The following is a 23,713-nucleotide window of genomic DNA, read 5'->3' on the forward strand; positions in this document are numbered from 1 at the left end:
AAAGTTCCAATTTAAAACAAAGTTTACATTTGACCCATTGCTTTTTGGAGATGGTTGGTTAAATTGTATTATCAGTGATCCAAATATATTCATATAAATAAAGTCCATGTAGGGAAAAAGAGTTAATTCATTTTTTATGACTGGTCTCTCTGCTGGTAATTAACATGGAGCTGCTGTGATTTTATCTAACATTTTTCTGAGAATAAAAATAACCTAATCAAAAACCAATAATTGAATATAAAAATGACTTCAATCGTCTGCTCCTTCTGCTGAACCATCACACCTAAAGCTCAGCTGCCCCATCTACCGGCCTCCAATCCAGACCTGGCTTTGGCCTCTCCTGCCACTGACCTGTGAGGAGAGGGTGGTGAGGTTGCACTGGGTGAAGGCTTTCTTCATGGTGGACACAGCCATGCCTGCATAGCCACTCCATCTGATGTTCTGCAGCATGGAGGAGCAGGAGAGAGAGGACAGGAGTAGAGAAGTGATTAATCTGGAGTGCGGACTCAGGCCGGACAGGAGAACAGGACTAAATTAGACCTGTCTCAGGGGTAGGGGACTAACGGAGTATAAAAGTGTGTTTAACCTCTGTGACAGTACCTCTGTGGCTACATCGTAGCTCATCACCATCAGTGTGTGAATGTGTGTGTGAATGGATGAATGACACACTGTAGTGTAAAGCGCTTTGGAGTCCTTATGAGAGGCGTTATACAAGTGCGGGTCATTTACATGCACACAGGCCTGCTGGCAAATAACGATATACCGGGGATGGTCTTAAATGCAACATAATTCAGTCTGCAGGTTTGTCAGTTAACCAGAACTGAGAAAAATTAAAGGCCTCGGATTCCTTGAAGTAATAACATCAAACAAATCACCTTAAGAATTGGCTTATATTATAATAAATTATTTTTCGGAGTGCCTCAGATCATGACTTTTTTTCTTCCTTCTGCCTTAGACTCCTCCCTTCTCCTGGGACTTCTATTGATGATATAGATCTTCGTCTCCCTTCCCCCTGCCACACCTGGTGTGGGGTGCGGTGCCTTGGTCTGCCTGAGTGTTCGTGGCTCCCGGGTCAGGTGGTTTAAGATTTTTGGCGTCTGCCTGATCAATCCTGGTGGCTGCCTGGTGGGGTCTGGGTCCCTGGGCTCTGCTGGGTCCCCGGCGGGGGGTGGTCGTCCCTGGGTCTCGGGTCGCTGGGTCCCGGGTCGCTGGGTCCCGGGCTCGGCCGGCTAGGGGTGGGAGGCTGCAGTCGGGCCTGTGGGCTTGCCACTGATTTCTCTTCAGAGAAACTTCAAAGAAGAGCTTACCAAACCAACTTTGAGTTCCAATAATTAGTTGTAAAGGTTTTGGAATCAATAAGATAACAACAGTGCCTACATTTATGCACCTGCCTAATTCTGTTTATCATTGCACACTTTGTGTAAATCCTATAAACTTTGTTTCACTTCTCAAATATCACTGTGTGTGTCTCCATTATGATCTACGATTGGGGCAGCAGTAGCTCAACAGGTTGTCCAGTAATCGGAAGGTTGCAGGTTTGATCCCAGCTCTGGACAGATAATTCTGCTGTTGTGTCCTTGGGCAAGACACCTAACCCGCCTCGCCTGCTGGTGGTGGTCGGAGGGACATGTGGCGCCTCGCCTCTGTCAGCGCGCCCCAGGGCAGCTGTGGCTACATTGTAGCTCATCATCATCAGTGTGTGAATGCGTGTGTGAATGGACGAATGATACACTGTAGCGTAAAGCGCTTTGGAGTCCTCTGACTTTGAAAGGCACTATACAAGTGTGGGTCATTTATCATTCATCATATAAAGGTGGAATATGGAACATTTTAATAAAAAGCTATATTTAAAATAAGTAATACCTCCACGGGGCATTTAGGTCTGTGCAGAATGAATGTACAGCTTTTCCTTTAAAATATATATTTTAAAACATTTTTAAAAATCACATTTTTATTTTGTAAACAGTGATTACATCCTTCATTGTTGAAAAACAAACAGCCCCCCAGTTGGCTGAGAAGGAAATCTGTTTCAATATAACCTATCTTCCAACAAGATTGAGGCATTCGGCTATTGTGTGATTATTTCACTGCAGGGTTACTGGTGGTTCCAAGAAAACCTAAAAGCAGGATGGGAGGCAGATCTTTTAGCTATCAGGCTCCTCTCTTATGGATAGGGATGAGCGAGTACATCACTATCTGTATTTGTTCAACCAACTAAATTATCTGTATCTGTACTCGGAATGGGCGTGGTATAACCCGGAAGTGGGCGTGGTTTAACCGGAAGTGGGTGTGGTTTACATCAATATATTATTTTAAATCTGAAATTGATATGGATTGATCAGAAGTTGATATGTGTATTGTTTATTTGAAAACTGTTTACAGAGCAGCCTCAGAATTGAGATTAAATATTTTTGATCACAATAGTAAAGAAACTATTACAGAACAAGTTTTTTAATAAAATCAGAACATTAATATTTAAGTGCATGGATTAATACATATGAACTCATGCAGTAGGAACTAGGAAATATGAAATGCTAGAACCAGACGCAAACTTTATATATGTATTTTTAATTTTAATTTGATTAAACTGATTTTTTCCTCAACGTTCTAGGCATTTTCCCACACAAAGTTAAACAAAACAATGTTGATTAAGGTGTGTGTGTGTGTGTGTGTGTGTGTGTGTGTGTGTGTGTGTGTGAGAGAGAGAGAGAGAGAGAGAGAGAGAGAAAGAGAGAGAGAGAGAGAGAGAGAGAGAGAGAGAGAGAGAGAGAGAGAGAGAGGGAGCGAGGGAGGGAGAGGGAGTTAAGAAAAAACCCGACCGGAGCGGAGGTAGTGACTAACAAAGCACATCAGCTCTGTCTTGTCAAATGCACCATGTAAGTTACGAAAAAAGTAACTTTAAATATTCATCCGAAAAAGAGGCGAGTTGAAGAAAACCTAGGGACTACTGAAGAAAAGTGAGCAACAGTGAAGCAACCACAGCGAGATCCGTTACTGTCTGTGTGTGTGTGTGTGGATGAGCCGGACGGACTGCGCTCCCGGCCGGCTAGAGAGTTATGTGTGTAGGGAGGGGCGGGCACTCTAAGTGACTGGCCAATCACAGAGCGTGAAGACAGTCAGTTACCCAATGAGGATTTTCCTTCAGCACGAGTACAGATATTTACGAGTTTTACTCGTTTCATGCTCGTATTCGTCAAAAATGCTTTATCCGCTCATCCCTACTTATGGAACCAGCTCCCAGCTTTAGTCTGTGAAGCAGATGTTAAAACATATTTTTATAGAGCCTATGATTAAATTCTGATTTGGACGAGTGGGGGAGTAGAGGGAGGCGGAGTGTACAGCGGGGTGTACAGTCGGTAAAGACGCCTCTCTCTTGCCCTGCCTCCAACATGCCTCCATCTGGCTGTAGTTGTAAAAGTTGCAGCTCCGTCTTCTGTCCAGTCCTTCCTTTAAGGAATTTATTCTAATTACTTCAAATGGAGAAACACGCTTCAGAAAACCAGAACTCAAATATATAACCGCTTCTAGGTTCCGCTCACTCATTGTCTACTTTTTCTTTCAATTTCACATTCTTTTAGTGAGTGTAGTCCTTTCTATTGCTACAGTCTTGGCTGTGTTTATTTCCACTGAACAAACAAATTTCACTTCCAGAGCGAATGATTTCTAAAGCAAAGTTCATACAGTAATATTTAATATGTTATGGGGATGAGTTTTAACTTCTACCACACCAAATCTTAGCTCAATATATGTACAGGGAGCAGAAATACACAGATTTTTGCTTCTGATAATGTTGAATAGCTGATCAGTTTTAATTCTACATCCAATGATTCCTTTCTACCCTAGCCCTACCCAAAAGGAGCTAATTAAAACTGAGTGAAGACAAAGTTATTCCAGTTTTGCTAAATATATATATGTCCAAGCGGTGCTACAACATGATATTTATTATACACATGTTGTTTCTGTTTTGCTTGTTTTTCGTAAGCCTGCTTTTCTGCGCGACCGTTTGTTTGCCTGTGTTCACGCCGAGACTCACCGCTAGGCCGGAGCTCGGCTGGCTCTTGCTGTGGGGGGTGAATTTGGGTTTGGGTGGTTTTCCAGCCAGACGATCCTTGTGCCTTCTGCTGTTCATGTGCTGCAAAGGACCAGCAAAAATAGCATTAGTAAGCTCCCGAGCTTCCGTCGGACCACGGAGGTACAACCTCAGAAGTTGTCTGCTGAATAATGGATACGGGTAAGACTGAGGTGCACATAAATTACATCACATTACTTTGTGAGGCTGCTTGCACAGCTTTGCTGGTTGCAGTACTCACAAGCTTTCATCCTCCCGGGACACAGGATGTTTATATAAGACTGGTAGAATGCATCTAAGGCTAAAGCAGCTGGGGTGCTCACACACGCCAGCCTATTTTTATTTTTATACCCTATTTTTTCCACATTCCATTCCCTCACAGACAGCCTTTTGACTCACTGACATGGCATTAAATGAACCTTAAACACAGAAAAATTACCTCCCTAACCTGGTTTGATGCTGATATATCCAGAAGCAGCACAGGAGGCACTGTAGCTTGCAATAATGAGTGGCAAATAAACGCCTGCTCACAGAGGATTTTATTAAAGAGTTAGATGATTTCTGTTCAGGGTTGAAAAATAGCAGCTTGAATGTAGCTTCCGCTCACAGCTTGCCTACACTTCATTTGTGTGGCTGTAAATGAAACTGCTGCTTCTAATTAGGCTCTCGCACACACTCCATCAAACTAACATTAAACTGATCACTTTAGATTAAAGACGTTTTTAAAAATCTGTCGCTCATCTTCATCGCTTCATCATTTCTGATGGCTTTAGCTCACAGGTCAGAGTGATCCGAAGTAAATGTCAAATATCAGACTCTTGATGTCTGAGGGGATGGATAACTATCTGTGTTCTGATTAATTCTGCAGCCACATCATAACTCGTGTGCAGCTGAGGAAACAGTGAGCAACCATTCTTCCACCGCCCGGTATGATTGGACAGGAGTGCTGCTCCGGCTGAGTCAGCATCACTTCCACAGGTTAGCAACATGCTCATGAGGACAAATCTGTAGGATCTCCCCAAGCTGCTAATTCCCTTCTAATGTTTTATAAATGACAAGAGTTGGATGATGGCATTCTGATCCATTCATCCATCATTAGGATTAGGGATTGGTACCTTTGACATTTGAATCGATTCGGTACTAATTCCCGGTACCTAGGAATCGATACCGGTACTTAACGGTATCAATTTTCGATACTTTTGAGTGTTTATTATTTTAATTCTCTTTTATAATTAAATATATATTTTTCTTCATATAAAACCATATTTGATAAATATCACGATAAATAACATACAACAGTTTGTATTTCAACATCGTCCTTGTAGTTTTATAAGCTGATAATTAAACTGAAGCAAACATCTTTACTGTGAACTAAATTTACTGTGTATCTTCATTCCTTTTACCGTATTTTTTCAATTGATTTTTCCTACTGGGAAGTTAGAATTTCCGAGGAGAAAGCGAACGCACCATTAGCTGATAACAATGGTGGCAATGGAAACTAACATATCAAGCTAACGTTATCTTAAACAGTTTATTTAACTGCTGGAGCAGACTAAAACGACGATGCCGCACACTTAGATCGTTGTCGCTGGTTTCATCATCACCCAATCACCCGTCGCATTTAGTAAAGTGAAGCCAAACTTTAGAGCGCGTTCATGTTCTTCCAGTCGGAATATCGGAGTTCCGAGGAGAAAGCGAACGCACCATTAGTGAAACGGAAGCTAACAAATCAAGCTAACGTTATCTTAAACATTTTATTTACCTACCGGAGCAGATTAAGATGAGGATGTCTCACGTAGATCGTTGTCGCTGGTTTCATCATCACCCAGTTACCCATCACATTTAGTGGAGTGGACCCAAGCTTTAGCGTGCGTTCTTTCTACCATACTGCTCTGTTTACAACCGGCTCGCAGCGACCGACGACATAACGCTCTTGCGCATGCACAGCGGTCTAGGCAAGTTCTCGTTGTGAAGGACGGTACCAAAATGAGGCACCGTTTCAAATGATGTGAATCGGTGCTCAGTCGGTACTATGGAATTCAGTCGGTACCTTAAAAAGTACCGAATTCGGTACCCATCCCCCACCTCCACATCAACACTTCCCTGCTCAGGGGTGTTGAAGGTGCAAAGTTCAAAGGGGTGTCCTTCCTTTCCAGAACAGATGTTTACTTTTATAATTACCTATTAGAATGAATTTTTACTAATGTGATGATTCCTGACAACATCCCAGGGCTGAGTCATCTATTTCTCACTCTTGTTATGGAAAATCACAAAAATGGATGCATCAGACAAACGGATCAGAAAGTTATCAACCCAACAAACAGATATTTAACTACCACACATCTAACTTAAATCTTCTTTTGAATAAGAATACGAGGTTGTTACTTTATGGGTGGAATTAAACATTTTATCCCATGGCTCTACCTGACAGAGAGGTTGCCCTCAGCCCAGGACAGAAAACCTCCAGAGGGAGGTGAAGATCCTAATCGGACCATCTGAGCTGACCCCTTCAAATGATGCGGAGCAGCGTTTCCTCTCTGAGCTCTCAACAGATGAGGAGAACCAAGGGTTCCTAAAGCAGACCAGATCTCCAGGTTCATCAGAGACAATGAGCCGTTCTGGTGGAGCCTGCTGCTTTAGAACATGATGGAAAGCCTTCTCCAGTTCTACCAAACATACGTGGACCTGAGAAGCAGACTCCCATGACCCCATCCACAACTCTGTAAGTCATATTTACTAACATATTTACCTGGCTTAGCTGGGCCTCAGAGTTCACAAAGATCTCACACACTTCACACTGGAAGTTCTTGCTGGGGACCCCAACGCTGCCTTTGCTGCCCAGCCTCTTGCTCTTGCAGCCGGCTCGAGCTGCCACCACCTTCCCCCGGCGTCGTGGCAGAACACTGTGACCCTCCAGCATCAGTTTGTGCTTTGTACCTGGTCAGGAGAGCAGAGAGCTGACTGGTTTGGAGTTAGCACTAAAAACATCCATCTGACACTGAAAGGAAACAGCCAGTGCAGGAAGCCTTTTTAAAACATTTCAGTTCAAAAGAATAAAAGCCTCTGAGTCATGCCGTACCACTGTTATGTGCTTCCAGTTGGGAGACAGAGTTGACAGTGACTTTACAAACAGGACAGTGAAGGTGAGCTTTGCTCTTTTTGGGGTCTTTGTTGACTTCTGTGCGTGACTCCTCATTTCTTGTGGATGGCTCTGCAGCAAGGCTACCTGACTCACTGGTCAGAGCCACAGTCTCTGTGACCTCAATGACCTCTGTGACTTCCGCTGTGCTGGTGTCTGATACTGTCTCAGAGAGCTGAGAGGAAGGTGAAATCTGAGGAGGGGAAAGGGTGACCAGCTCCATGGAGGAGACCTCAGACACTGGAGTCAGCATGGCGGAGCTCCTGGGACTCTCGTCCAGCCTTCCCTCCATGATAGCTGGTTCTAGATCAGACTGAAGACCTGCACAGAGTTGAGAAGGAAACACTGAGTTTAGATGATTTAGGTCCATTGGCAGCCTTCTGATTGTCAAGCAGAAAAGTTTAGTTGCTTGAAAAAGATTGGATGCATCTGAGATGATGAAATGCATTCATGATTATTAATGAACCATCTCCAGAAGTGCCATTTTCTCCTGCCACTTTCATTCACGCTTGTAAAAGAACATTATTCTGAGTAAATAATTGTGTGAAATAATATTAACAGCTTTTTAACGGTTTATAAAGTCACACATGACCCCTTGTAACATGTAGGTTATTTGAGGCGTGTTAATAAAGTTGCAAACACACTGGTTTTAGCTCTGCTAGCATCTCAGTGCTGGTTATAAATCAAGCAGTTTTACACTGAGCTAAAGTTTGGATTTGTGGCTGGGAATCTTGGTAAATCTCGGTAAAATCATTAGATAGCATGGGATAAACTTCCACTGTTATGCTGACGATACTCAGTTATATTGATCCATTAAACCTGATGAACCTGATCGGTTAGGTAGATTACAGGCTTGTCTTGAGGACATAAAAAATTGGATGACTCTAAACTTTGTGCTTTTAAATCAAGACAAGACGGAATTTCTCATCTTTGGACCAGAAATCCAGAAAAGGAAATTGCTTAGCCAATCACCTGACCTGAATAGCATTACATTAATCTCCGAGAACAAAGTAAAGAACCTTGGTGTTATCTTTGACCAGGACATGTCATTCAAATCCCAGGTTAAACAGGTTTGTAGGATTTCCTTTTTCCACCTCTGGAATATTGCTAATATTAGAAGCATACTTTCCAGGAGTGATGCTGAAAAACTAGTTCATGCATTTATTACATCAAGACTGGATTACTGTAATTCATTACTCTCAGGAAGTCCACAGAATGTAGTTAAAAGTATTCAGCTTGTCCAAAATGCTGCAGCTAGAGTTCTGTTGAGAATTAAAAAGAGAGATCATATCTCTCCTGTCTTAGCTTCCCTACATTGGCTACCTGTTAAATTCAGAATACATTTTAAGATCCTTCTTCTCACATATAAAGCTCTTAATAATCAAGCTCCATCATACATCAGTGATCTGATTGTTCCATACGTTCCTAGCCGAGCACTTCGCTCTCAGACTGCAGGTTTACTGGTGGTTCCCAGAATATCTAAAATTAGGATGGGAGGCAGATCTTTTAGTTATCAGGCTCCTCTCCTGTGGAACCAGCTCCCAGCTTTAGTCCGTGAGGCAGACACTTTGTCTACATTTAAGACTTGGCTTAAAACATTTTTATTTGATAGGGCCTATGGTTAAAATCTAATGTTAGCCTAAATCTGGACAAGTGGGGGAGTAGAGGGAGATGGAGTGTACAGTCGGTAAAGATGGCTCTCCCTTGCCCTGCCTCCAACATAACTCCATCTAAAAGGCTAGGTTATCCAGAGTTATCTCTGTAGTTATGCTGCTATAGGCTTAGACTGCTGGACCAATAAACCACTTTCCACATTCTGCTACTTTCTTCTACAATTTGCTCTTTAACTGTACTATTTCCTGCTACTTCAGCTGTTAACTTTATTTTTTCTCTAAGTGTTTTTCTCCCCAGAAGAAGCTACAATGATGTTCTGCTGAGCTGTGGTGGCCTCATGGAGGGGGCCATCGTCTAGCACACTGCTGCTAACCACTTAAACATTCTCCCTCTCCTGATAATAACTTTTTGTTTCCTTGAAGTTGGATGTGCTACTGCTAGTTTATCCGTTTAATTATAGATTCACTAGGATAAATACAATAAAGTTTATCTCTCACCAAATAGAATATTTACTAAGAAATCACAACGTAACCATAGAAACACACTACTTGGTATATATGTTGTGTGTGTGTGTGTGTCTGCTCTGTCTTCTCCATCCCCAGTGAGTCGTGGAGGATGGCTGCTTATACTGAGCCAGGATCCTCTGGAGGTTTCTTCCTGTTAAAAGGGAGTTTTCCTCTCCACTGTCACTATATGCTTGCTTAGTATGAGGATTGCTGTAAAGTCACTGACACTAGTCAGTGACTTGATGCAACCTGCTGGTTTCCTTATATAGGAAACATTTTACTGATTGGCTTAATGAACTGACCTGTACTGGAATGTTTACTGTGTGAAGTGCCTTGAGACGACTCTTGTCGTGATTTGGCGCTTTATAAATAATCTTGAATTGAATCGAATCATCGTCACTACATAGTTTCATGACTGTGTGAGAATTTTCCTTTAACCATGTGTGTCTGTTGGAGGATAAGTTCAGGTACCGTTGGGTCATGCTGTGCTCAGACTAGCCGATAGCTCATTAGTCCTGAAGAATGTAACACTGTTCCTTCAAACAAGTCAGAAAGTTGGTAGGTATATCTAACTTTTACACACAAAGACCTGTGCCTTTTCCTTGTATTTGCATTTTATCTTCATGACATTTGCTTCAGGAAAACATTTCTCTCTTCCCGCTCTTTCCTCTCCCTCCCCTTCCCTCACTCTTTAAATATCAAGAGGGCCTGGAGTCTCAGTCAATATAAATAAACCCATCGACATTCGGGTCCCACCGATAAGTAACTGCTGTTCCATTACACATCCCCCCTTCACCTCGTCGCCCTCCCAGGGGACTCACACACACACTTCGCCCCTGAGCTCTGTGTGCTACGCACACTGAATATCTCCGCTTCCTTTGGAGTTTTCTCAACACACACACACACACACACACACACACACACACACACACACACACACACACACACACACACACACACACACACACACACACACACACACACACTCCATTGATTTACCCCCTTTATGTCTAGAGTGAATTCATCATCAGAGATAAGGGTCTTCCTCTCTTATTCCTGCTCAGGTAAACGAAACTATAAGAGTAAGATTAGCCAGTCCCCTTTGCTGTAATGAGAGTGGCCCTTGATTTGTGCTGTTTTCAAGGGAAGGTGTGTGTGTGTGTGTGTGTGTGTGTGTGTGTGTGTGTGTGTGTGTGTGTGTGTGTGTGTGTGTGTGTGTGTGTGTGTGTGGTGATGTGAATAACAGGCCCACCTGAGAGATCTCTGGTGGGGAGTGATACTGATCAGAGGGTTTAAGAGGAACATTGCACAGGAAGACACAGAGGCTGATGGGAATCAAAGTACTCTAAACTGTAATGATGGAGGTCAAAAGGGAACTTTTGACAGGGGCAGCAGTAGCTCAACAGGTTGAGCGGGTTGTCCAGTAATCAGAAGGTTGCAGGTTCGAGAGAATTCTGCTGTTGTGTCCTTGGGCAAGGCACTTAACCCACCTTGCCTGCTGGTGGTGGTCGGAGGGTCCGGTGGCGCCTGTGCCCAGCAGCCTCGCCTCTGTCAGTGCGCCCCAGGGCAGCTGTGGCTACATCGTAGCTCATCACCACCAGTGTGTGAATGTTTGTGTGAATGGATGAATGATACACTGTAGTGTAAAGCGCCTTGGAGTCCTTACTCTGAGAGGTGCTATACAAGTGCGGGTCATTCATCATTTAACATTTATCTCCTTTAGTTAAATAATTCAGATTTCCCAGCTAAGGTTCGGTTGCCTTCTTTAGATGCCATTTTGAGCAGATAGAATTTAAAATCTTCCTAATTCAATTCTATTCAATTCAAAAATACTTTATTAATCCCAGAGGGAAATTGATTGCTGTAGTAGCTCAGAATAATAATAACTAGAAAAATTGCATTTGTTGCACAAATGCTGTTTGAATGCTGGGCAGCTGAAACTGTAAGCTGAAGCTGCCGAACAGCTGAGCTGAAGCTGAAACAAAGCAGAACTGTCAAAATGAGCTGAATGTATTTAAAGATGTAGAAGCAAAAATCACCAACAAGCGTAATGTAGCTCATAATATAGGCAAAGAATGGATCAAAATGCTAAACAGCAGACAATTGTAATCTTTGAACATTTATCAAAAACTCGAAATGTGAAATGTTAAACAGCTGGCCTTTGAATGAGAACAGTTTAACGGGTACATTTTTACAATTGGCTGGACTGTGAATTTAGAAATATTTGCTGATATGTGAAACTGATAGATGAACATATGTTCAGATTTGATATGGGATGGATGAAGAGTTGGATGAATGAAATAACGGATGGATTGCTGGATGGATGTTAGATGGTTTATTGGATGGATGGATGGATGGATGGATGGATAGATAGAAGCATGTATGGATTTATATGTAGATGGATGGATTCCTTTGGCCAAGCCGATCAATTTGATGTCTCACATGCGTGGGTGTGTAATTCCATCTAGCCAGAAGATGATTGACCTCTCTCAACCAATAAGGGAGCTGGGAGGGAGCGGGGCACTTTCCCACCTTCTGACGGTCAATGAAATTGAACTTATTTCTAGTTTTAAGTACAAACAGTACAAAAACAGGAGTCTGTTAATGGCTCAATATTCTTCTTTTATATTCATTCCTATAAGACTTGGTTAAAGTGATTTGTAGTTCCATGTGTTGCCATGGTAACAGATGACAGAAGTCTGCATTAATAAAGCTATGTACAATAACACATGAGTCATTTAAACTTTGAATAACATTTCTATATTAAAGTATGTTGATACAGTTGTGTCTAAAATGTTGTTAAATATTGTTGCTAAGCACGTTGCCATGGAAATGCAGAGCACAATATCAAGTTAATACAAGACTCCTGGGACCAAGCAGGTTGAATTGATGTACCATCTGTGGGTGCACATTTCCTTTTAGGCAGAAGACGATTGAAAACTCTCAGCCAATGAGAGAGCAATGAAGGAGGAGGGGGCGGTTCCTGCCTTCTGACTAGTGTTAAAATGTCAGCTATGCTGCTAGATGTAAAGCCTGGTTTATGCTTCTCCGTCAGCTCCGCAAGGGACAGACACGCACGGATTGACGGAAGCGTTTTGCTCTCATACTTCTCCGTCTCCTGGGGAGTGTTGCAAAGCAATTCCCCACCAGGACAGCAGAGGGCGTAGCGCTGTTCTGTGGTATCATGTCATGTATCGGTCCAAGATCGTGTGTTTATATTGTGTTTTTTGTGTATATGAGACTTTTTAACACGGACATATTTGTCTCTCATCCTCCTGCAGCTCTTCATGTGCTCCCCACCTCTAAACCCACGTTTCCTGTCATTTCCGTCCACAAATAAAACGCTTGCTGCGCATCTTTTCACTCCTCCAGTCACGGGAGAATTAAACGTTCATATTTTTAGAGTTTTTTCGCGAGGTATTCTTCAAGCTTCTCCGTGTCTGCCGCTAGTTAAACTCGGCTCTCTTTGCAATGGCGGCGCTGTAAACAACAGCGACATCCTGACCAATCACAAGCTTGCGTAATCCGTCTCGTTCGACGGAGGTTTAAAAAAGTGGGCTCGACTCCGTAAGTACTTGCGTGCCCTACGCAAGGACGGATAATGGCGTTGCGTGTCCCCGCACTGACGCAGACGGAGAAGCATAAATCAGGCTTAAGTGTATAGAGTTTTAAGTGTATAGAGCTGGTTGGTTGGTTGGTTGGTTTGTTGGTTGGTTGGATGGATGGATGGATGGTTGTTTGGTGTGTTGGTTGGTTGGATGGATGGATGGATTCCTTAGGCCTAGCCGATCAATTTGATGTCTCACATGTGTGGGTGTGTAATTCCATGTAGCCAGAAGATGATTGACCTCTCTCAACCAATCAGGGGGCTGGGTAGGAGCGGGGCACTTTCCCACCTTCTGACGGTCAATCAAATTGAACGTGTTTCTACACACAGAACAAACCACACAATAACACAGTATGTGCAAGCGCTTCACCTGAAATTCTCTTTAATTCTCTTGTATGTTATTTTGTGTGTGTGTGTGGGTGGAGTGGGGTGGGGGTGGGGGGGTCATTTTGCCTTGGCCCCCAAAATGTCTTGGAACGGCCCTGGGTGTGTGAGTTTTGAAGGTGATCTGAATTGTATCAAAAGTATAAATATTACATGTGTGTAGTGGAGATAAATCTACCTACATTTTACTTTTCAACACTTTGTTTTGTTTTCTTGTTTTTATTGAGCTATTTTCCTGTTCTGTGTCTCTCATCTTCCTGCATCATTTTTGACCACATTTGACATGCATATTTAAGTTTGTAGAACAAGCGTGAGATAATTGACTTACTGCTGGAAACCGCTAGCTTTTTGATTCCCTTCCTGTGAGCCTGCGGGCTGCTGTGAAGCTGTGAGCGAGGCAAAGCCGGCAGCCCCGCCCGTTGGAAACAGCGCGTGTGGACCGACCGTACCAACTTGAGGAATTGGGTGGGGTGGGGGGTGGGGGTGGACTATAATTTCTCAACAATTAAAAACACATTGTTTTGTATTTGCAGACTAACTTTTACATTGTGGTTTTAGAAGACAATACAGGTGTACTGATAGCATTTATACATTTACAATAACTTTTGGGGGGGGGGGGGGGGTGGGGGCAACTTTGTGTGAGGGAGGGACGCTTTCCCCCGTTCCCCCCTGGGATCTCCTCCTATGCTCCTGTTAACGAGAGAACCCTTGAAATCTGTCCTTCAGAAGTGAAATTGTACCTGTCAAACTTCTCATCACCATTCGAAAAGTACTGTACCGATTTGAAAAATTCAAAAAGCGTGAGTGGCAGAGGACTTTGATGATCATCTGTGCCGATTTTTTTGCGCCTACCATGAATTGTCTAGAAGCTATGACGATAAACTTTTAGCTGTCTGAAGGCGTTTTGAGGAGAAAATCTCTGATCCTTTAACATGGATTTCAATGAGAGAAAAGCTGGGTCTCTCCTCCTTCTGAGGCTTGTAGCGAAAGAACGGTAACACTTACAGATAAAATGAAACCCATTCTGAAAAGCTGACAAAAATTCCTACTTTTTGAGTTATAACTTGTTTTGGTAGTCCAAACGGTCTGGGGTTAGTAAAGAGCTGTTCACAGAAGATGCGAAGTTGAAAAGTTGAGACATTTTTTTAAATGAGAATTTTCTCAAACAAATGAACTGTACGACCACAATGTTTGGAGTTTAGTCATGAATTATAGCTCAAAACGAAGGTATATTCGTTAGCTGTAAGCCAGCATGTGTCTCATTTCAATCGGACCTACGGTTCTCTCGGTACAACGCCGGAAATGGAGCAAGGGAGGGTCACTGCTCCTATCTTTCCCCATTATAACTTTTGTGAATTTTTCTGAAAATGTCAAGTCGTACCTCAACTTCTACCTGCGATTTTAGAAAAACCGTAAAAGATATCAAAAAGCCTCTTTAATATGTTAAACGGGAAAGTCTTGTGAGTTTGGTAAACTTTGAATGAAGTCTCTAAGTTAAAAGGAACCCTAGAGAGTTTGAGGTCAAAAAAGTGATAGGAATTTGCTGAAAATTGACCAATCCCATTCATTTCAATGGGAAATTTTTAGCAGAAAAAGCTTAATAACTCGAAAAATTTGAAAATATCAATGCCAAAAGTAATAGCCGGAAAGAGCTTAACGAGCTGAACATTTTGATATAAAATTGTTGAAATAGCTCAAAATTTGAAGGAGAAGAAGAGGTTCAAAAAGTGTACGGAAGCAGAATAAGAAGAAGAAGAAGCAGAAGAATAAAGAAAAACAGGAAAAAACTAGAACTGCAAGCAGTTATCAACGGGTTCCAAGCCCCCAGCGCCAGTCGCCCACCCGCCCCGCCCTCAACTTCGCCAGTCCTCACGCGGTCCCGCCCCAAAAACACGTTCTCCCGCCGGCGTCCCGTCAGCTCACTTCAACCGGCGCAATGAAAGTAACACTCAGGATACGTCATTAAACCTGCAAAGCCTATACACATATCTTTCAGAGGCATGGCTGACTTCTCAATCGTGATTACAATGGAATTCCACTGTTTCCTTATTAAAGAACGTGAAGATTTAATGAGTGAGATTATCAAACAATCATCTATACATCAACAGAATATTACAAATAACATAAAGACTTGATAATGTCTTTAGATTTAATAGATTTTCAACAAAAACAATGAGTTTCATTTTGTGACTTACTGATCAATTGTTTTAAAAAATCATGAAAAATACATAAATCATCATAAAATTACCAAAATATTCTCACATGGCAGTGTTAACATGCGGAATAATATGATGTTGTTTTTAAATCAGTTGACTCAAAGCTTTTTTGAAGAAAAATTAGGAAATATAACTATAAAGGTCACAACAAAAATTTAAATATTCATAAAAAAATAGTGCTACTTTCTATAATTAGGAGAAAAATCTCAGATCACCATAGGTACGTGTGGAATGTTGTAAATGGCTTATATTTACTGTATACCTAAAAAGTTTTCTAACAAAAATTAATTACGTTGTTGTCCAACTATACAGAAAAACTGGTAAAAAGTTAAAAATTAATTAAAAATCTATGCTTTTGTACAGAAATCTCAAAATATTCCCAGGTTGCCTCTGTGACGTGAGAATTCTTCTTATATTTTTGTTGGGGTCATAAATGTAAAACTGTACTTACAATAAAATAATATTTGCATTAGTGTCTGTAGACAAAAATATGTCCTAAAATTAAACACAAGGGGGAGCTCATATCAAGACGACATTTTTTTTGTTTCATAAACCACCTAAGAGTGAACTTTGTAGCAAATTACAAGAAGGTTGTGAGAACAGAATTTGCGCTACAATTGCTAGCCTAAAAAATGTATTTTCATAAATATAAAGCGTAAACCTCAACATGGAGCTGCGGCTTTCGTGACATAAGCTCTAGCCTATCCAGCTAACACAATCTGGAAATCTTAGCCTCTTACATGCAAATAATGATTTTTAGGAAATTTTTCAAATTTGAAATTTTAAATGATCATAAGCCACGCCCACTTTGATAAATCATTACCATATTGATAATGTAATCTTAAGACTCTATAGTGATGACAACCACTAAGTTTCGTGCAGATCCATTTAGCCAGTTCAGCAGTATAATTTCTTCCCAGTTATAGCGCCCCCTATTGTTTAATCAAGTTGAAAACCAGGACATACACTTGAATTGACCTTAGGTATGACTGTTATGAACAGCTTTGAAAAATGTCAAAATCTTTTGAAGTTACTCTAAAAAAACTTTTTCATTCTCCAAAATTTTTAAAAAAAAATCATATTAAAAAAAATAAGCAAATTATCCAAAATCCCTTCACATCTTTTGGTCAGCCGCTCCTCCTCTCTTGTCAGGGAAAGATGTGATGTGATTGAGTTTGACGGCCGGGAGGAGTTAACGAAAGTACGTTGGACTTACTATGCAAATTTCTACTAATTTGCATAAGTTTAAAACATTTTTTAAAATACTCATCTAAATTTGACTGACTCAATGAACATACTGGATGAGATCATTTGTTTTTTTACGAAAGTAATGGGGAGAAACATGCCAAAAATATTTTTGGGGTACCACAGCGCCACCTATTGGACAAAATTCAAAAAATTTTCTGTGATTGTAGATGTCATTATGAATGATATGAATTGTAATTTTCTGTATAGAATATGTATTTTTCAGGAGTAAATGGGCGAAAACGTTTAAAGCCTATTTATAGCCTATAAGCCACGCCCACTTTTTAATCATTTTCAAAATATAGCTTAAGGGTCCGATGATTAACATATGTGCCAAGTTCTGTGGAAATCCATCAAGCCGTTTAGCTGAAACAAACTTTTTGACTCTTTAGCGCCCCCTATTGGTGAATCCACACAAAATCGGGTAGATGGGGCTTACCGCTCATACTTCATAAGGGTGTAGAGTCTCATCAATTTATCTTGAGAAATGGTGAAGATATCATCAATTACCACATGTGCTAGCTAGCACACTGATTTTGACATGGTGTCATTAGCCCAATTTTCAATATTTCTGCCTTTTTCTTCATCACCACAACTTATCTTAGTCCATAGATCATATGTACGAAGTTTGAAGTTGATTCGACGAAAAATGACGAATAGGTGATTAAAAGTAAGTTTTGAGTTTTTTGCGATCTAGCAAAAAATCTAGTTAGGCGGAAATGGGCGTGCCCAATACAAAAAAGATGGAGAATCACCCAAGGATCATGTACATATAAAGTTTATGACTGTAGGACCTACGGTTTGGGAGCTAGTAGCTGAAACGTGTTGACCTCCGCAATAGCGCCACCTAGGTGACGCGGGGTCCAAATTTTCGAATCTGAGTAGCGGTCAGGATTTTGTATCAGACTGCCATGTCAGATTTTTCCTGGCAATTTCTGGCTCCTGCCCCCATACAAACGTAGCGGAGAAGAATAATAAATAACTAGAACTGCAAGCAGTTATCAACGGGTTCCAAGCCCCCAGCGCCAGTCGCCCACCCGCCCCGCCCTCAACTTCGCCAGTCCTCACGCGGTCCCGCCCCAAAAACACGTTCTCCCGCCGGCGTCCCGTCAGCTCACTTCAACCGGCGCAACGAAAGTAACACTCGGGATACGTCATTAAACCTGCAAAGCCTATACACATATCTTTCAGAGGCATGGCTGACTTCTCAACCGTGATTACAATGGAATTCCACTGTTTCCTTATTAAAGAACGTGAAGATTTAATGAGTGAGATTATCAAACAATGATCTATACATCAACAGAATATTACAAATAACATAAATACTTGATAATGTCTTTAGATTTAAAAGATTTTCAACAAAAACTACGAGTTTCATTTTGTGACTTACTGACCAAATGTTTTAAAAAATCATGAAAAATACATAAATCATCATAAAATTACCAAAATATTCTCACATGGCAGTGTTAAGATGCGGAATAATATGATGTTGTTTTTAAATCAGTAGACTCAAAGCTTTTTTGAAGAAAAATTGGGAAATATAACTATAAAGGTCACAACAAAAATTCAAATATTCATAAAAAAATAGTGCTACTTTCTAAAATTAGGAGAAAAATCTCAGATCACCATAGGTACATGTGGAATGTTGTAAATGGCTTATATTTACTGTATACCTAAAAAAAACTTTCTAACAAAAATTAATTACGTTGTTGTCCAACTATACAGAAAAACTGGTAAAAAGTTAAAAATTCATTAAAAATCTATGCTTTTGTACAGAAATCTCAAAATATTCCCAGGTTGCCTCTGTGATGTGAGAATTCTTCTTATATTTTTGTTGGGGTCATAAATGTAAAACTGTACTTACAATAAAATAATATTTGCATTAGTGGCTGTAGACAAAAATATGTCCTACAATTAAACACAAGGGGGAGCTCAAATCAATACGACATTTTTTTTCTTTCATAAACCACCTAAGAGTGAACTTTGTGGCAAATTACAAGAAGATTGTGAGAACAGAATTTGCGCTACAATTGCTAGCCTAAAAATGTATTTTCGTAAATATAAAGCGCAAACCTCTTCATGGAGCTGCGGCTTTCGTGACATAAGCTCTAGCCAATCCAGTTGACACAATCTGGAAATCTTAGCCTCTTACATGCAAATTGTGATTTTTAGGGAATTTTTCAAATTTGAAATTTTAAATGATCATAAACCACGCCCACTTTGATCAATCATTACCATATTGATAATGTAGTCTTAAGACTCTATAGTGATGACAACCACTAAGTTTCGTGCAGATCCATTTAGCTGGTTCAGCAATATAATTTCTTCCCAGTTATAGCGCCCCCTATTGTTTAATCAAGGTGAAAACCAGGACATACACTTGAATTGACCTTAGGTATGATTGTTATGAACAGCTTTGAAAAATGTCAAAGTCTTTTGAAGTTACGCTAAAAAAACTTTTTCATTCCCAAAAAATTATTTTAAAAAATCATATTAAAAAAAATAAGCAAATTATCCAAAATCCCTTCACATCTTTTGGTCAGCCGCTCCTCCTCTCTTGTCAGGGAAAGTTGTGATGTGATTGAGTTTGACGGCCGGGAGGAGTTAACGAAAGTACGTTGGACTTACTATGCAAATTTCTACTAATTTGCATAAGTTTAAAACATTTGTTAAAATACTCATCTAAATTTGACTGACTCACTGAACACACTGGATGAGATCATTTGTTTTTTTACGAAAGAAATGGGGAGAACCATGCCAAAAATATTTTTGGGGTACCACAGCGCCACCTATTGGACAAAATTCAAAAAATTTTCTGTGATTGTAGATGTCACTATGACTGATAAGAATTGTAATTTTCTGTTTAGAATATATATTTTTCATGAGTAAAAGGGCGAAAAATTTTAAAGCCTATAAGCCACGCCCACTTTTTAATCATTTTCAAAATGTAGCTTAAGGGTCCGATGACTAACATATGTGCCAAGTTCTGGGGAAATCCATCAAGCCGTTTAGCTCAAACAAACTTTTTGACTCTTTAGCGCCCCCTATTGGTGAATCCAAACAAAATGGGGTAGATAGGGCTTACCGCTCATACTTCATAAGGGTCTAGAGTCTCATCAGTTTATCTTGAGAAATGGTGAAGATATCATCAATTACCACATGTGCTAGCTAGCGCGCTGATTTTGACATGGTGTCATTAGCCCAATTTTCAATATTTCTGCATTTTTCTTCATCACAACAACTTAGCTTAGTCCATAGATCACATGTACGAAGTTTGAAGTTGATTCGACAAAAAATGATGAATAGGTGATTAAAAGTAAGTTTTGCGTTTTTTGCGATCTAGCAAAAAATCTAGTTAGGCGGAAATGGGCGTGGCCAATACAAAAAAGATGGAGAATCATCCAAGGATCATGGACATATAAAGTTTTTGACTATAGGACCTACGGTTTGGGAGCTAGTAGCTAAAACGTGTTGACCTCCGCAATAGCGCCACCTAGGTGACGCGGGGTCCAAATTTTCGAATCTGAGTAGCGGTCAGGATTTTCTATCAGACTGCCATGTCAGATTTTCCCTGGCAATTTCAGGCTCTTGCGCCCATACAGACACAGCGGAGAAGAATAATAATAATAAATAATAAATAATAAATAATGAAAAATCCGTAGAAAAACAATAGGGTTCCCTGCCCTTTGGGCTTGGAACCCTAACTAGAACTGCAAGCAGTTATCAACGGGTTCCAAGCCCCCAGCGCCAGTCGCCCACCCGCCCCGCCCTCAACTGCGCCAGTCCTCACGCGGTCCCGCCCCAAAAACACGTTCTCCCGCCAGCGTCCCGTCAGCTCACTTCAACTGGCGCAATGAAAGTAACACTCAGTATACGTTGTTAAACCTGCAAAGCCTATACACATATCTTTCAGAGGCATGGCTGACTTCTCAATTGTGATTACAATGGAATTCCACTGCTTCCTTATTAAAGAACGTGAAGATTTAATGAGTGAGATTATCAAACAATCATCTATACATCAACAGAATATTACAAATAACATAAACACTTGATAATGTCTTTAGACTTAATAGATTTTCAACAAAAACAATGAGTTTCATTTTGTGACTTACTGACCAATTGTTTTAAAAATCATGAAAAATACATAAATCATCATAAAATTACCAAAATATTCTCACATGGCAGTGTTAACATGCGGAATAATATGATGTTGTTTTTAAATCAGTAGACTCAAAGCTTTTTTGAAGAAAAATTGGGAAATATAACTATAAAGGTCACAACAAAAATTAAAATATTCATAAAAAAATAGTGCTACTTTCTATAATTAGGAGAAAATCTCAGATCACCTTAGGTACATGTGGAATGTTGTAAATGGCTTATATTTACTGTATACCTAAAAAGCTTTCTAACAAAAATTAATTACGTTGTTGTCCAACTATACAGAAAAACTGGTAAAAAGTTAAAAATTCATTAAAAATCTAAGCTTTTGTACAGAAATCTCAAAATATTCCCAGGGTGCCTCTGACACGTGAGAATTCTTCTTATATTTTTGTTGGGGTCATAAATGTAAAACTGTACTTACAATAAAATAATATTTGCATTAGTGTCTGTAGACAAAAATATGTCCAATAATTAAACACAAGGGGGTGCTCAAATCAAGACGACATTTTTTTTGTTTCATAAACCACCTAAGAGTGAACTTTGTAGCAAATTACAAGAAGATTGTGAGAACAGAATTTGCGCTACAATTGCTAGCCTAAAAATGTATTTTCATAAATATAAAGCGGAAACCTCTTCGTGGAGCTGCGGCTTTCGTCAAATAAGGTCTAGCCTATCCAGTTAACACAATCTGGAAATCTTAGCCTCTTACATGCAAATAATGATTTTTAGGAAATTTTTCAAATTTGAAATTTTAAATGATCATAAGCCACGCCCACTTTGATAAATCATTACCATATTGATAATGTAGTCTTAAGACTCTATAGTGATGACAACCACTAAGTTTCGTGCAGATCCATTTAGCCAGTTCAGCAGTATAATTTCTTCCCAGTTATAGCGCCCCCTATTGTTTAATCAAGTTGAAAACCAGGACATACACTTGAATTGACCTTACGTATGACTTTTATGAACAGCTTTGAAAAATGTCAAAATCTTTTGAAGTTACGCTAAAAAAACTTTTTCATTCCCAAAAAATTATTTAAAAAATCATATTAAACAAAATAAGCAAATTATCCAAAATCCCTTCACATCTTTTGGTCAGCCGCTCCTCCTCTCTTGTCAGGGGAAGTTGTGATGTGAATGAGTTTGACGGCCGGGAGGAGTTAACGAAAGTACGTTGGACATACTATGCAAATTTCTACTAATTTGCAAAAGTTTAAAACATTTTTTAAAGTACTCATCTAAATTTGACTGACTCAATGAACATACTGGATGAGATCATTTGTTTTTTTACGAAAAAAATGGGGAGAAACATGCCAAAAATATTTTTGGGGTACCACAGCGCCACCTATTGGACAAAATTCAAAAAATGTTCTGTGATTGTAGATGTCACTATGACTGATATGAATTGTAATTTTCTGTATAGAATATGTATTTTTCATGAGTCAATGGGCGAAAGCTTTTAAAGCCTATTTATAGCCTATAAGCCACGCCCACTTTTTAATCATTTTCAAAATATAGCTTAAGGGTCCGATGATTAACATATGTGCCAAGTTCTGTGGAAATCCATCAAGCCGTTTAGCTGAAACAAACTTTTTGACTCTTTAGCGCCCCCTATTGGTGAATCCACACAAAATGGGGTAGATAGGGCTTAACGCTCACACTTCATAAGGGTCTAGAGTCTCATCAATTTATCTTGAGAAATGGTGAAGATATCATCAATTACCACATGTGCTAGCTAGCGCACTGATTTTGACATGGTGTCATTAGCCCAATTTTCAATATTTCTGCATTTTTCTTCATCACAACAACTTATCTTAGTCCATAGATCGTATGTACGAAGTTTGAAGTTGATTCGACGAAAAATGACGAATAGGTGATTAAAACTAAGTTTTGCATTTTTTGCAATCTAGCAAAAAATCTAGTTAGGCGGAAATGGGCGTGGCCAATACAAAAAAGATGCAGAATCATCCAAGGACCATGTACATATAAAGTTTTTGACTGTAGGACCTACGGTTTGGGAGGTAGTAGCTGAAACATGTTCACCTCTGCAATAGCGCCACCTAGGTGACTCGGGGTCCAAATTTTCGAATCTGAGTAGCGGTCAGGATTTTCTATCAGACTGCCATGTCAGATTTTCCCTGGCAATTTCTGGCTCCTGCCCCCATACAAACGTAGCGGAGAAGAATAATAAATAACTAGAACTGCAAGCAGTTATCAACGGGTTCCAAGCCCCCAGCGCCAGTCGCCCACCCGCCCCGCCCTCAACTTCGCCAGTCCTCACGCGGTCCAGCCCCAAAAACACGTTCTCCCGCCGGCGTCCCGTCAGCTCACTTCAACCGGCGCAATGAAACTAACACTCAGGATACGTCATTAAACCGGCAAAGCCTATACACATATCTTTCAGAGGCATGGCTGACTTCTCAATCGTGGTTACAATGGAATTCCACTGTTTCCTTATTAAAGAACGTGAAGATTTAATGAGTGAGATTATCAAACAATATCTATACATCAACGGAATATTACAAATAGCATAAATCCTTGATAATGTCTTTAGATTTAAAAGATTTTCAACAAAAACTATGAGTTTCATTTTGTGACTTACTGACCAAATGTTTTAAAAAATCATGAAAAATACACAAATCATCCTAAAATTACCAAAATATTCTCACATGGCAGTGTTAACATGCGGAATACTATGATGTTGTTTTTAAATCAGTAGACTCAAAGCTTTTTTGAAGAAAAAATTGGGAAATATAACTATAAAGGTCACAA

At 40.1% G+C, this 23,713-nt stretch overlaps 1 protein-coding gene across 2 annotated transcripts in view; it reads right to left on the reverse strand.

Moving 5' to 3' along the window:
* znf385c (zinc finger protein 385C) overlaps positions 1-23,713 on the reverse strand; it is a 443,520-nt gene that overhangs the window by 6,054 nt on the left and 413,753 nt on the right. For both annotated transcript variants that reach the window (XM_070551478.1, XM_054735706.2), the window contains 4 exons: positions 7,149-7,529; positions 6,819-7,006; positions 4,034-4,132; positions 352-441 (listed from right to left, as the gene is read on the reverse strand). In XM_070551478.1, the coding sequence (XP_070407579.1) occupies positions 352-441; positions 4,034-4,132; positions 6,819-7,006; positions 7,149-7,529 (758 nt within the window). The remainder of the gene's footprint in view (positions 1-351; positions 442-4,033; positions 4,133-6,818; positions 7,007-7,148; positions 7,530-23,713) is intronic.

The sequence above is a fragment of the Nothobranchius furzeri genome, chromosome 5 (assembly GCF_043380555.1).
Source record: "Nothobranchius furzeri strain GRZ-AD chromosome 5, NfurGRZ-RIMD1, whole genome shotgun sequence".
Taxonomy (NCBI): domain Eukaryota; kingdom Metazoa; phylum Chordata; class Actinopteri; order Cyprinodontiformes; family Nothobranchiidae; genus Nothobranchius; species Nothobranchius furzeri.